Source organism: Aedes albopictus, chromosome 1 (assembly GCF_035046485.1).
Source record: "Aedes albopictus strain Foshan chromosome 1, AalbF5, whole genome shotgun sequence".
Taxonomy (NCBI): Eukaryota; Metazoa; Arthropoda; class Insecta; order Diptera; family Culicidae; genus Aedes; species Aedes albopictus.
The window spans coordinates 273,461,938-273,473,539 of NC_085136.1; the positions used below are offsets into that span (position 1 = coordinate 273,461,938).

Consider the following 11,602-nt stretch of genomic DNA (forward strand, 5'->3'; position numbering starts at 1 on the left):
AATAACTGACGCTCCCGAAAACAACAGGAATCCGTGCAGACTTTTGGTGAACATTGCCTTTTTTGCAGGAGGAAATCTTGTTTGATGTTGGAGCTGGAACTTGTGAGTTTTGTTTATGTTCTCGACGGCGGAACGGGGGGCTCCTCAATGGGTATTGTCGAAATAAATGTGTAATTGAGTTAGTTTTAAAAATTAAAATTTTAGTTTTAAACATGTTATCAGTTTACCGAATAAACATGAATATTTTTGTTTCAAACGAACGAAATTTGTCTCCGTGTTTGACTGAGATGCTTCATGGAATCTAAGAAGGATTTTTCAAAAGGTTTCTCGAAAGAATAATGAAAGGCTCTTCTCAAAAATCACAATAGGAATTTTTAGAACAGTTTTAGAGAAATGCTAGTAAAAAAACAAAAGCTATATTTAGAGAAGCGCCTGGACTTTAAAGATTTTCAAGATTTTTTTTATGAAGTCCAGAAAGATTTTTCGAAATAATTTCTATAGATTTGTTTAGAGGAACTTCTACAGGAATCCCAGGAGGACTTCTTGAATTATCATATCATCCAATGAATTCTTTGGAAATTTTCTGAAATTCCAGGGTTAATCTCTTAGTAAAGCCTTAGAGAAACTCCTTGAAGAATCCTTGGTCAAATTTTTTGAAGAAATCATTGCTGTTATTTATGGAGGAATCCTTCTAGGAATTTCTGAAGAAATTCATGGAAAAAACATTAGGAAATCTTTAAAAAAGCGCCAAAATTAATGATGAATGCTTGTGGAAATTTAAAGACAAATCCTTGGAGAAATCTCTGTAAAAAATATGTGAGGAAATAATTGAGAAACCCTTAAAGAACCTTCGGAGAAAAAAAATCATTACAGGAACATTTGGTAGAACTCCGGAAAGAAACCATAGAGAAATGTTTGAAGAAATTTTAGAGAGACCACTCTTCCTCTGGTGAAATTTCGATAAATAACGTCTTGAAAAAAAAAAATCTAGCTCCGAAGGAATCATTGGAAATTTTTGTATAGCAATTCTTTCTGGAATTTCTTTAAAAATTCTTTGAATGATCTTCCAGATGAGTCTTCAGAGATATCATTAATAGAATCCTTGGTGGACTTCCTGAACAAATATTTAGAGAAATGCTATGAAATACCTTTGAAAACATCCTCGGAGACAACACTCTCCGAGAATTTCTGAAAGAGTACATAGAGAAATACTACATGACATCCTCATTATTCTATACAGATTTCTCAAAGAAATCTTTAGATGGAATTCCTAATGGACTACTTGGTGGAATTCTCAGATAAATTGATGAAGAATTGTTCGACACAATTCTTAGAAAAAAGCCTTACGCTCATTGATTTCACTCCCGAATGTACCTTGCAGAAATCCCTAAACAAATTCATAAAGGAAAACTTGAAAAAATACCCGATGAAATGCTTGACCTTTTTTATGCTGCATTTTTATGCACTGCTGAGTCTATAAGGGTCAGACAGATGTAAATTTTTAAATGTATAGTTTAATCATCGAAAAATATGCCAATCCGCTTTGAATAATGTTACGTCTGTTTGTCTGTGATTTAACCGACAATTGTCCAAACATTTTTGCACTTAAAAAAAAATAAAAGTTAATTTAATATTTATAGAAATATGAAAATTTTGCCCGTCCCGATCATTTTGTCTATCCACCGTATCTGGATTTTTGTCGATTATGATGTTAAGGACATGTCGGGCGGGAAGCTTGTCGATGAAAAATGTAAGCCGTTCGACAGTTTACTGTTTTCTTCAATAATGTGAAGTTTCTTCCATATGCCCATAAAAATGATAGTTTTAGCAAAAAACTGTCAGTCTATAACAAAGCAAGTGCTCAGAATAAGTTGAGAATCAGGCTTTGTCTCAGTTGAGACGTAATGAAATTATGACGTAGAATAATTCACGAAAGCATTATTGGATACAACAACTTCTCAGTTAATCTCCTAATCTCCAGTTCAGTACACGTATTTCAAAATCAATTTCCCTCCCTAAATATATTCAAATCGTATAACATTCAAACAATGTCTCCGAACATGACGAAGGATAAACAACACCGTCGTGGCCAAATAACGGCGGGCGACGGACGACAGTTATTTCGTGTATAGATATCAACAATGCTGTTTACTTGACTTCCGCCTTGTACACCGGATGGGGATTACATCTCGTCAGTACTATACCGAAGAACCACCACCCCCTTACGGAGTTGACACGTCTTGTTCCAGCCAGAGTTCTGGAAATGTGGCGATGGTGCTGGGGTCGCCGTGCAAAAGCACAAATCCCACTATTTCCGGATGCGGATGGGAAGGATTGCCTTGCCCGGTTTGTGTACAATGGGGGCACGTTTGGTGGATCATTATTTATGTAACGTCGTTATCGGATGTAATTATCTGTTGTTGTTGTACTGAGATGTTTCTATTCCTACAGCAATCACTGTGATGCTTTGAGTCAAAAGAGTGATTAAGCCAAAATGATCTGAATTGGAGGAAATTTAAGAAAGAAAGTTCTTTAAGGATACCGAGAATATTGAATAATCTAATTAGATTATCCATCTAAAAATTAATCAAAATTCAAATTTTTTGGGGGCCCTGGATAGTTACCCAGCGATTGAAAACGACAGTTACTCTGTTACACTCCGTTACACCCGTAGACCTCGAGATCTATACTCAAGAACAGTTTGGATGACCAAGGATATCCCGATTAACCTTTCAGAAGACTTACTGGACATGAGAGATTACAAATCGTAGCTTTGTACACTGAAAGAACTTACCGTTACACACGTAGACTAAACTCAAGAATAGTTTGGATGACCTAGGATATCCAGAAAAACTATTTTGTCTGATATTCTAGCCTTTTGATGTTATTGGGCACCAGAACAACAGAAAAACGTTGAAAAAGTTCCAGAATAACGCTTGGAAAAATTCCGGCTTCAAAGGGATAATAAGTCTAGTCAGCTTCCCAGGAAAGCTGTTTTCGTTCATGATTTCGCTTTGAAGTCTATGAACAGGTGATGCGCTGGGACCTGCTATTCACGGAATTTCTGGAGGATTTGCCGTACGGTGATGATCTGGTCCAGAATTGACCAGCCGTCGATAAAGCCGGCTTGGTAACTTCCCACAAACTCATTAGTTTTAGGTGACAGACGACGGAAGATGATCTGGGATAGGACTTTATAGGCAGCATTCAAAATGGTGATCGCTCTGAAGTTCTCACATTCCAAATGGTCGCCTTTTTTGTGAATTGAGCAGATTACCACTTGCTTCCACTCTTCCGGTAGTTGTTCGGTTTCCCAGATCCTGACTATCGACCGGTGCAGAGAGGTGGGCAACTTTTCCAGGCCCATCTTGATGAGTTCAGCTGTGATACCCGAGCAGAGGAGAATATCTAATTCATAACAACAGAATCACATAGCCTGTTTTTATATCATAATTTGTTATTATTAACTTATTAAGGTATTACTTTTTTATAACATGTTTTGTTGGGCAATCTTATTTTGTTATCATCAAGATATTAAGTTTCATCCAGTAAATAGCACTTCAATAATATACTTTGTTGTAGACCAACTTTTGTTATTATTCTACTATTGAAAATGTACAAATACATCCCGAGCAGAGGGGAATATCAAACTAATAACTATCAAATCACATAATCTGTTTTTATATCTTGTTTTGTTAGTATGAACTTATCAAGGCATTCGTTTTCCATGACATGTTTTGTTTGACAATTTTATTTTGTTGTGATCAAGCTATTGATATACACCCATAAAATAATATTTTAATCATATGTTTTGTTATGAAACAAATTTAGTTATTATTATACTATTGAGAGTGTACAAATATTTAATAAACAATAGCGCAACAATAACAAGTTTTGAAATTGAATCTACATCATTTGAGATTTTGTTTATAGCACATTGTTTACAGCATACCGTGTGTATAATCTAACTAGTTCCTCTAATTGGCTTCTTTAGCAATGTTGAGATAATTCAATATTTTGAATCTGCATATCGCACTAAGCCGAAATCCAAACTTTCATGAATTTTGGTGCTCGGGATCTTATTTAAAAATCAATTTGAAGTTTGTATGGGAGTGAATTGTCGAATCACCCCTCGTCATTTTGTACTGGGGGATGTTTTCAAAAAAAAAAACTCCCTGAAATTGATTTTAGGAGCCAAAATAAAGATTAATAAATCTAAAAATAAATCATAGTGGCTCATATAGCCGAGGCGGTAAACGCACGGGTATTCAGCATGACCATGCTGAGGGTGATGGGTTCGATTCCCGGTCGGTCCAGGATCTTTTCGTAAAGGAAATTTCCTTGACTTCCTTGGGCATAGAGTATCTTCGTGCCTGCCACACGATATACACATGCAAAAATGGTCATTGGCAGAGGAAGCTCTCAGTTAAAAACTGTGGAAGTGCTCATAGAACACTAAGCTGAGAAGCAGGCTTTGTCCCAGTGAGGACGTTACGCCAAGAAGAGGAGAGAGAGTAGAGAGGAGTGGCTCAGAAAAAGGTGTTCTTTCGTATGAAAAATTTAAAATTTAAAAACCCAATTGGGACTGAACTAGCTTTTCATTTTATTATTTTATAAACACTTCGATATTTATGACCGGTTTTATGACCCTTTATTAGTATTGAGTTACGTATATATGTAGCTATTTCTTGGAAATTCGATATAGTAGACTTCAGAATGTTGTTTTACTTGATGAGTTTTATAGTTCATCACAAATAGTAAGACTCATATTTGTTTATTATTTCGTGAGCAGGATTAAGTGCCCCACACAATGCATACATTTGCGTGTGCGTGACTGACAGTAGTTTGACAGTTTTCCCATGGGAATTTTTGTATAGGGTTAGATACTGTACGTAACTCATCGTGTGCCAATTAGGTATACAATTGATTTAGTTACAGCGGCAAGTGCCATAAATGGGTACACCTGCCCAAATGGTACAAGACTCTAGCATTATATCTTGCTTTGTTATTAGTTTGATATCATAACTAATTTTGCTTTCGGATTGTTATCAATAACTTTATAATAACAACATTTGTTATTGAAATATTTCCCAAATTTATTGTTATTATGTTGTTATCGAACTAACAACACATGTTATTAAATTGGTCTTCCAGGAACATTTTTTTGTTATTTTGCCGCTTATGACAGCCAAGTTTATAACAAAATTTGTTATGCTAATAACATAAAAATAACTTATTTCATTACTCAGTTATTTTGCCAAAATAACACACTTTCTTATGCTGTTGTAATTCCCTTCTGCTCGGGTACCATCCTTACCAGCCAGTTGGTTTTGAGCCAGAGAATGGCATCCTTAATTTCCCTCAGCGTTGGAGTTCCGTCATTTTCGCCCATGTTCGTCTTCTACTGGATTGACGTAGTCGTTCCTTCCTTATCGTTGTCCCGGAAGCCGTTGGCGCGGATGATATCGACATCATCGGGATCGACCGCTGGGCCGTGGAAGAGGCGTTCATACCTTTTAAAAGGGAGACTGCGAGGATTTGACTAATGATTAACACCACAAAGACCAAGTACATGATTGCTGGTGGTCAACGTCAGTCCGGCCGTGGTAGTGGTGACGAAGTGGTGCTAGGTGGTGAAAAGTTTGATGTTGTGGACGAATTTGTTTATCTTGGTACTCTAGTAACGTGCAATAATGTTGTTACCCGCGAGGTGAAAAGATGGATTGCAGCTGCGAATCGGGCATTTTTCGGTCTGCGAAACCAGCTAAAGTCTCTGTCCAAGACTCTGATTCTTCCGGTCGCTTTATACGGCCATGAGTCGTGGACGTTAAGAGAAGCTGATCGGAGAGCCTTTGGAGTCTTCGAACGTAAAGTGCTGCGAACAATACTCGGCGGTAAACGGCAGGACGGCATCTGGCGGCGTCGCATGAACCACGAACTGTACTAAGTATACAAAAAGATGGTGTTGGCACAGTCTTCAACGGCGCAACCCGGGCGCAACATGCTGTCCACACAGGACAAGACGACGGCAGTGTATGGATGAACCGTGCGCTGAGCATAGACGTCAGTGAGTATGTTGGGAAAGTCAGAGACAAGTAGAAAGGTAAATATAAACATAAATAGAAGGAAGAAAAACCACAAAATGGTAAAACTTGAAAGGCATTAAAGCAGAAGTAAAGATTTAAGTAAATTTAGAGCGAGATTTAGAGCTACTTTGCGAATAGTGAAAAGGGGCGTAGTTTTTGAGATAATTGCCGGTACCAAATTACAATCCGAGGTAAGAGATATTGCGATAAACGAATACGTGAACCTAAGAGTGATTTATTCAGGCAGTTTTAGGATTCGAGAAAGCGATCAACCGTAAGCCGCCATACCTGTTGGGAAATAGCAGGATATTAGAAGACAACTATTAAATGTAAGTACATGGATAGTAGATATAGTTAAAAAGAAAGACTATTGTTAAAATTTGTATACTCTCTTTGCTAATTTCATTCAATAATAAATAGTTTCAAGCTGTTGCAAAAGTTAATTGCCTGCTTTGAGAATTCGCTTTTCTCATTAGGGTGGTCCAAAAAGGATCAGATGGATATAGTGAAGCGAATAAAACGCGGCATGCTGCGGTGGGCTGGGTACGTAGCTCGTATGTCTACATTTGATTGACGGCAAATAAATAAATATGCCGGAGGAACGACAAGCTAAAACCATATTCAGCAGAGAACCAGGAAGGGGCCGTCGGTTTCGGGGTAGGACGCGCACACGGTGGCTTTTTGCAGTTGAGGAGTGTTGGAAATATCGCACAGTGGACAACTTCAACAGCGGACGGAAAATCAACGGCGGACGGAATTCACGGACCGGGACGAAAGCAAAACACCGGTGTATTTTCTAACAGTACTCGAACGACTAATTTATTCACAATATTTACAATAACAATAACAACATTCGAAAACACACACTCACGGTGTTTCTACATTACATAGTGGTCGTCTCGATATGAGGGTTGTCTGATTGCAACATTTTATACACTCTCAACACGCTCCCTCAAGTCGACAACCCGAGTACTTATCACAGCAAGTCACAGTCTCTATATCACAGATCTATCAATGACAGTCAAACACAAACAAAAAAATCGAAAACTTGGTCTCTCACAAGCTCTTTACATCATCTGAACTTCAGTCTTGTCAACTTCTACAAAATATACCACAGCTTCCAATACACATTTACGGCATCAAACGTCTAAAAACAATTCTTCTTCACTCGGCCGTTTCTGCTCGCCAGAGGTCACACAGCTTTCTTATTGCTACGTCATGCTGCCAGCCATATTCTTTCTTCTTTCTAACTCTCGCTCTCCATTTACGATGCACTCGTACTGGCCAGCATGGCTGCAACCTCCTTATCTTTCTCGCACTTGCACAAAACATCCAACACATACTGTTTTCCATTGCGCTGTCCAACGACCATCGTCGTCCCGTTTCTCACTATGTGTGTCCTGTCGCCGACGAACGTAACCTCCAATCCCGCTCTTGTCACTCGGTTCACTGACAGTATGTTACAGTTCAATCCGGGGAGGTACAACACATTCCGAACTTCACATTTCTTCTTCTTATTTCCTACTGTCGCGTACAGGACCACATCACCACAATAATCTGCTTTCATCTTTTCGCCGTTCGCTACTAGCACATCCACGGGTCGTTCCAGCCTTCGCATCACACTAAATACACTGGAATCCTTCGCCATGTGGTTCGTCACTCCGGAATCCAGTATCCACTCCGCATTCCCCAGCTCTTCTTCTTCCTTCGTCGCGAAAAACACAACATCCGCACGATCCGAGCAACGGTCTTCTTCATCTGCTACATTCGCTTCACTGTTTCTAAATCTTCTCTGCCTATGCTCACTCGGATCGGGATCTGCTAACAGCCGCACACGACAATCGGCTCGCTTGTGCCCAAATTTACCACATCGAAAACACGTTATCTTCCTCCTGGTGTGCCTGCTCATCATGGCAACACCATCACTGTTACCGTCACTGTCCACAAGATTTTTCTTTTTCAAGTCTACATCGAGTAAACGCTTCTTCACGAAAGCCATCGTTACACCACCAGGAAGCGTCTCGATCGCGGTCACCACCGAATCAAACGACGACGGAAGTGTCAACAACAAATGACAAATCGCGTCGGATTCTTCCACTGCTGCACCACTTTCTTTCAACTCGCGAATCAGCCTATCGAATTGCAACAAGTGTTCCAGCAAACTAACACCCGCCCCCTCAACGTAACGCAAGGTGAGGAGCTGTTATCTCACAAAAAGTTGCCCGGCAACACCTCGACGCTCAAACACTGCCCTAAGCGTATCCCATACCGTATTACCCCGCTAATACGACACCGACTGTTGTAGAATGGGGTCTCCAGTTAGCCTAGTGGTTAAGGCTATGGATCGCCAATCCGGAGACGGCGGGTTCGATTCCCGTTCCGGTCAGGAAAATTTTCTCGACTCCCTGGGCATAGTGTATCATTGTACTTGCCTCACAATATACAAATTCATGCAATGGCAGGCAAAGAAAGCCCTTCAATTAATAACTGTGGAAGTGCTCAAAGAACACTAAGTTGAAGCGAGGCAGGCCAAGTCCCAGTGGGGACGTAGAGCCATAAAGAAGAAGAAGAATGTTGTCGAATAACCGGGGTAAACTTTTAATTCGACAAACCCTACACCATCATGATCATTGAATTTTGGCAACTCTATTTTTGTTTTTGTTTTGATTTCCGGATTTGTTATGAAACATAATTTTAACAGATAATGCGGTGGTGCGAATGAAAATCTCGTTCTTTCTACGATTATTGCCATCCTCAGTTCATTCCGGTTGGTCTCCAGGCGGTTTTGGTGTAGAATAGCACCAACTCAGAACTTCCGGAATTGCCAGCTGCAGGAGGAGCTGCTATGGGTGGGAGTATAAGCGCAATATCAAACTGTTTTGCATTTACAGTGTACATCGCTGTGACATTCGAACACTTTTTAATTCGACATGTGTCGAATAAGCGGGGTTCGAATTAAAAAGTGTCGTATTAAAGCGTGTCGAACGAACGGGGTAAGACGGTATTCGCTTCGGGGTCGCGCAATCCTTCACCAACTCGAGCTGATTATCAGCAATGGCCGAAATTATTAGCGCCTTGCACTTTTTCACAGCACCAGTTCGCACAACCATTTGCTTTTTCTTCAATGCTTTCACATCAGCCGTATCGTCAGCCATCACTCGCAAATCATCGATTTCATCAATTTCCCGGTGCACACAATCCAGTAAATCGTACGTGTCGAGTACGGTCTCCATCCGGAACTTCCAATTGTGGAAGCCGGTACCATCGAACGCGGCGATTTTAATTTTCTCGTCCATGCCTGGGACCCACAACCTTTTGGAAATATCGCACAGTGGACAACTTCAACAGCGGACGGAAAATCAACGGCGGACGGAATTCACGGACCGGGACGAAAGCAAAAAACCGGTGTATTTTCTAACAGTACTCGAACGACTAATTTATTAACAATATTTACAATAACAATAACAACATTCGAAAACGCACACTCACGGTGTGTCTACATTACATAGTGGTCGTCTCGATATGAGGGTTGTCTGATTGCAACATTTCATACACTCTCAACAAGGAGGACCTAAGGGCTTTAAACGTTCACGGTGGCTGGGAGTGGTTGGCACAGCACCGAGACCAAAACTGCATCCAGAAAGCATCAAGAAGTTGACCAAAACTGAAAACAGTGCTGTAATGGTTCATTACGCAACGCAAATCAGTGCTGTAATGAACCATTACAGCACTGTTAATTTGGTGAGGGAAAGTAGGCCTTTTCCTGTCAGATTTGCGTGAGGTAAAACAGCCTATTACGATTAGAAATTGCAAAAAAATGTTAACAACATTCATTTGGAAAAGTTGTCAAAAAATTTTCTTACCACTTTCTCGTTCTCGAACAGAGAAGTAACAGACCAAGAGTACTTTTGTAAATCCGCTTCCACCAACTTTTTCTTATTGGAAAGGTGCCACTGTGCTACAAATTCGGCTAGCTCTTGCTGTCGACGTTCCGATAAGATACCTTCTCCTGCCAGGCGTATTATATCCTTTCCTACGGGCGAGTTTTGAAGAATAGCTAGCAATCTGTCAGGCGTTAAATCGTCGGTGCTGGTTTGATCACTTTTCTTCTCTTTGGTAGAATGAAATTCCTAAAATCAAAAATACAGAGAGAAAACAAAATAAATTTAACATTTATATCTTCCTTTTACTATCTCTAAGGTTTAAAGCTTCAAAAACAATAAGACTGTATTGTAAACAACATTGTTTCATGGCACGGAATTCAAGGTCAATTCTAGAATTTACAAAAGGCGGTGTTCTGCCCCTATTCGCATAACAGTCCCATGCTTGCTGGGTTTCCTATTCACATGAGACTGTTGTGCGAATTAGGGCAGTATACATTGTTTATAATAACAGTGACATGTTCTTGAAACATTTTCGATAATATAAAATCTAAAATTTACCTGTTGATTCTTGTCGGACGCTGCTCCCGCTTCAGTGCTAGCCGGTTTATCGGTTTTATTTTCAGCAGCCTAAAAAATCTTAATTACAGTTTTGACAAAATAATTGAAAACAGAATTACCTTTGAACTGGATGGAAGTTCGATTGGTTTCGAGGAAATTTTATGAGCTTGTTCGTCCGCCTGTGCATCTGTTTCTGCTTCAAGGTTCTCCACTTGTGAAGTCCCGTTTGGTTCCGTTTGCGCTCCACCTTCGGCTTTAGTAGGCCTTGGTGGTTCCTCGGGTGGTTCCGGAGTTTCGCTCGATGGGTCTGTCGTTTCTTCCCCACAACTATCAGCAGGTGGCAGCGGATTATGCTTGCTTTGGCTATCGTCCGGCAAATCAGGCACGGCAGGCAGTACACTATACTGTATAAAAAAGCACGATTTGAAAAAAAAAGTTAGTGAAATTGTCCGGGAATCGTCATCCACAGTATTGCTTTGCTGAAACGGCTTAGATTATGGACTCTTTTTAGGTTAGTTTATACTAACCGTAAAAACGAGGTTGAGCTGCTTCTCCGAGTCCTCCACTAGCTGCGCCAGCCCGCTGTTGGTTAAGAAGTTTATCACCTGTCCAACGTCTGAAACATCTAACCCGTGACCTAAAAGTGAACATGAATTCATATTTGTACATGGAATACATTCAGAATAAAATACTTACAATTTATCAGCTCCACAATTTCTTCGGGAAATGAGCCAGGAAACGATATTGACGACGGCACGCTTTTTGTCTGTTCGTTAGCCATGATGAAAAATGTTTGATGTTTGGCGGTTTTCTTGTGTCATGTGTCACAAATTATGAAATGCACTTGACAAAAACAGTAGCGCAAATTCGCTTGAAAAAATACTTCAATTTCAATCATGTTACATGTGATATTGTTATGTTATGACTATTGGATTCAGTTAAATATATAGGTATTTGAACGTCAAGTGCCGCTAACATTATATTGAAGTGGATTAGATTCGATTCGGTGATGTATGCTTTGCCGGGATATCTATGTTATAAATCAGATTGATCGAAAGAGTAAAAAACATTGAT

At 39.8% G+C, this 11,602-nt stretch overlaps 1 protein-coding gene across 1 annotated transcript; it reads right to left on the reverse strand.

Annotated features, from left to right (window-relative positions):
• Positions 1-9,737: 9,737 nt before the first annotated feature.
• On the reverse strand, positions 9,738-11,309 carry LOC115259751 (uncharacterized). The gene is made up of 5 exons (XM_062859905.1): positions 11,225-11,309; positions 11,056-11,165; positions 10,648-11,007; positions 10,529-10,597; positions 9,738-10,216 (listed from the first exon to the last, which is right to left on the reverse strand). Exons 1-5 carry the CDS (start codon positions 11,307-11,309, stop codon positions 9,917-9,919), a joined length of 924 nt encoding a protein of 307 aa, XP_062715889.1. The 3' UTR covers positions 9,738-9,916.
• Positions 11,310-11,602: the final 293 nt, after the last annotated feature.

Excerpts from the sequence above, each read along its gene's own strand:
- LOC115259751 (XM_062859905.1), bottom strand. The coding sequence starts at position 11,309 with ATGGCTAACGAACAGACAAAAAGCGTGCCGTCGTCAATATCGTTTCCT. Across the intron at positions 10,598-10,647 it reads AACTTCCATCCAGTTCAAAG|GCTGCTGAAAATAAAACCGA; the intron begins GTAATTCTGTTT and ends AAGATTTTTTAG. Across the intron at positions 10,217-10,528 it reads CGTCCGACAAGAATCAACAG|GAATTTCATTCTACCAAAGA; the intron begins GTAAATTTTAGA and ends TTTTGATTTTAG.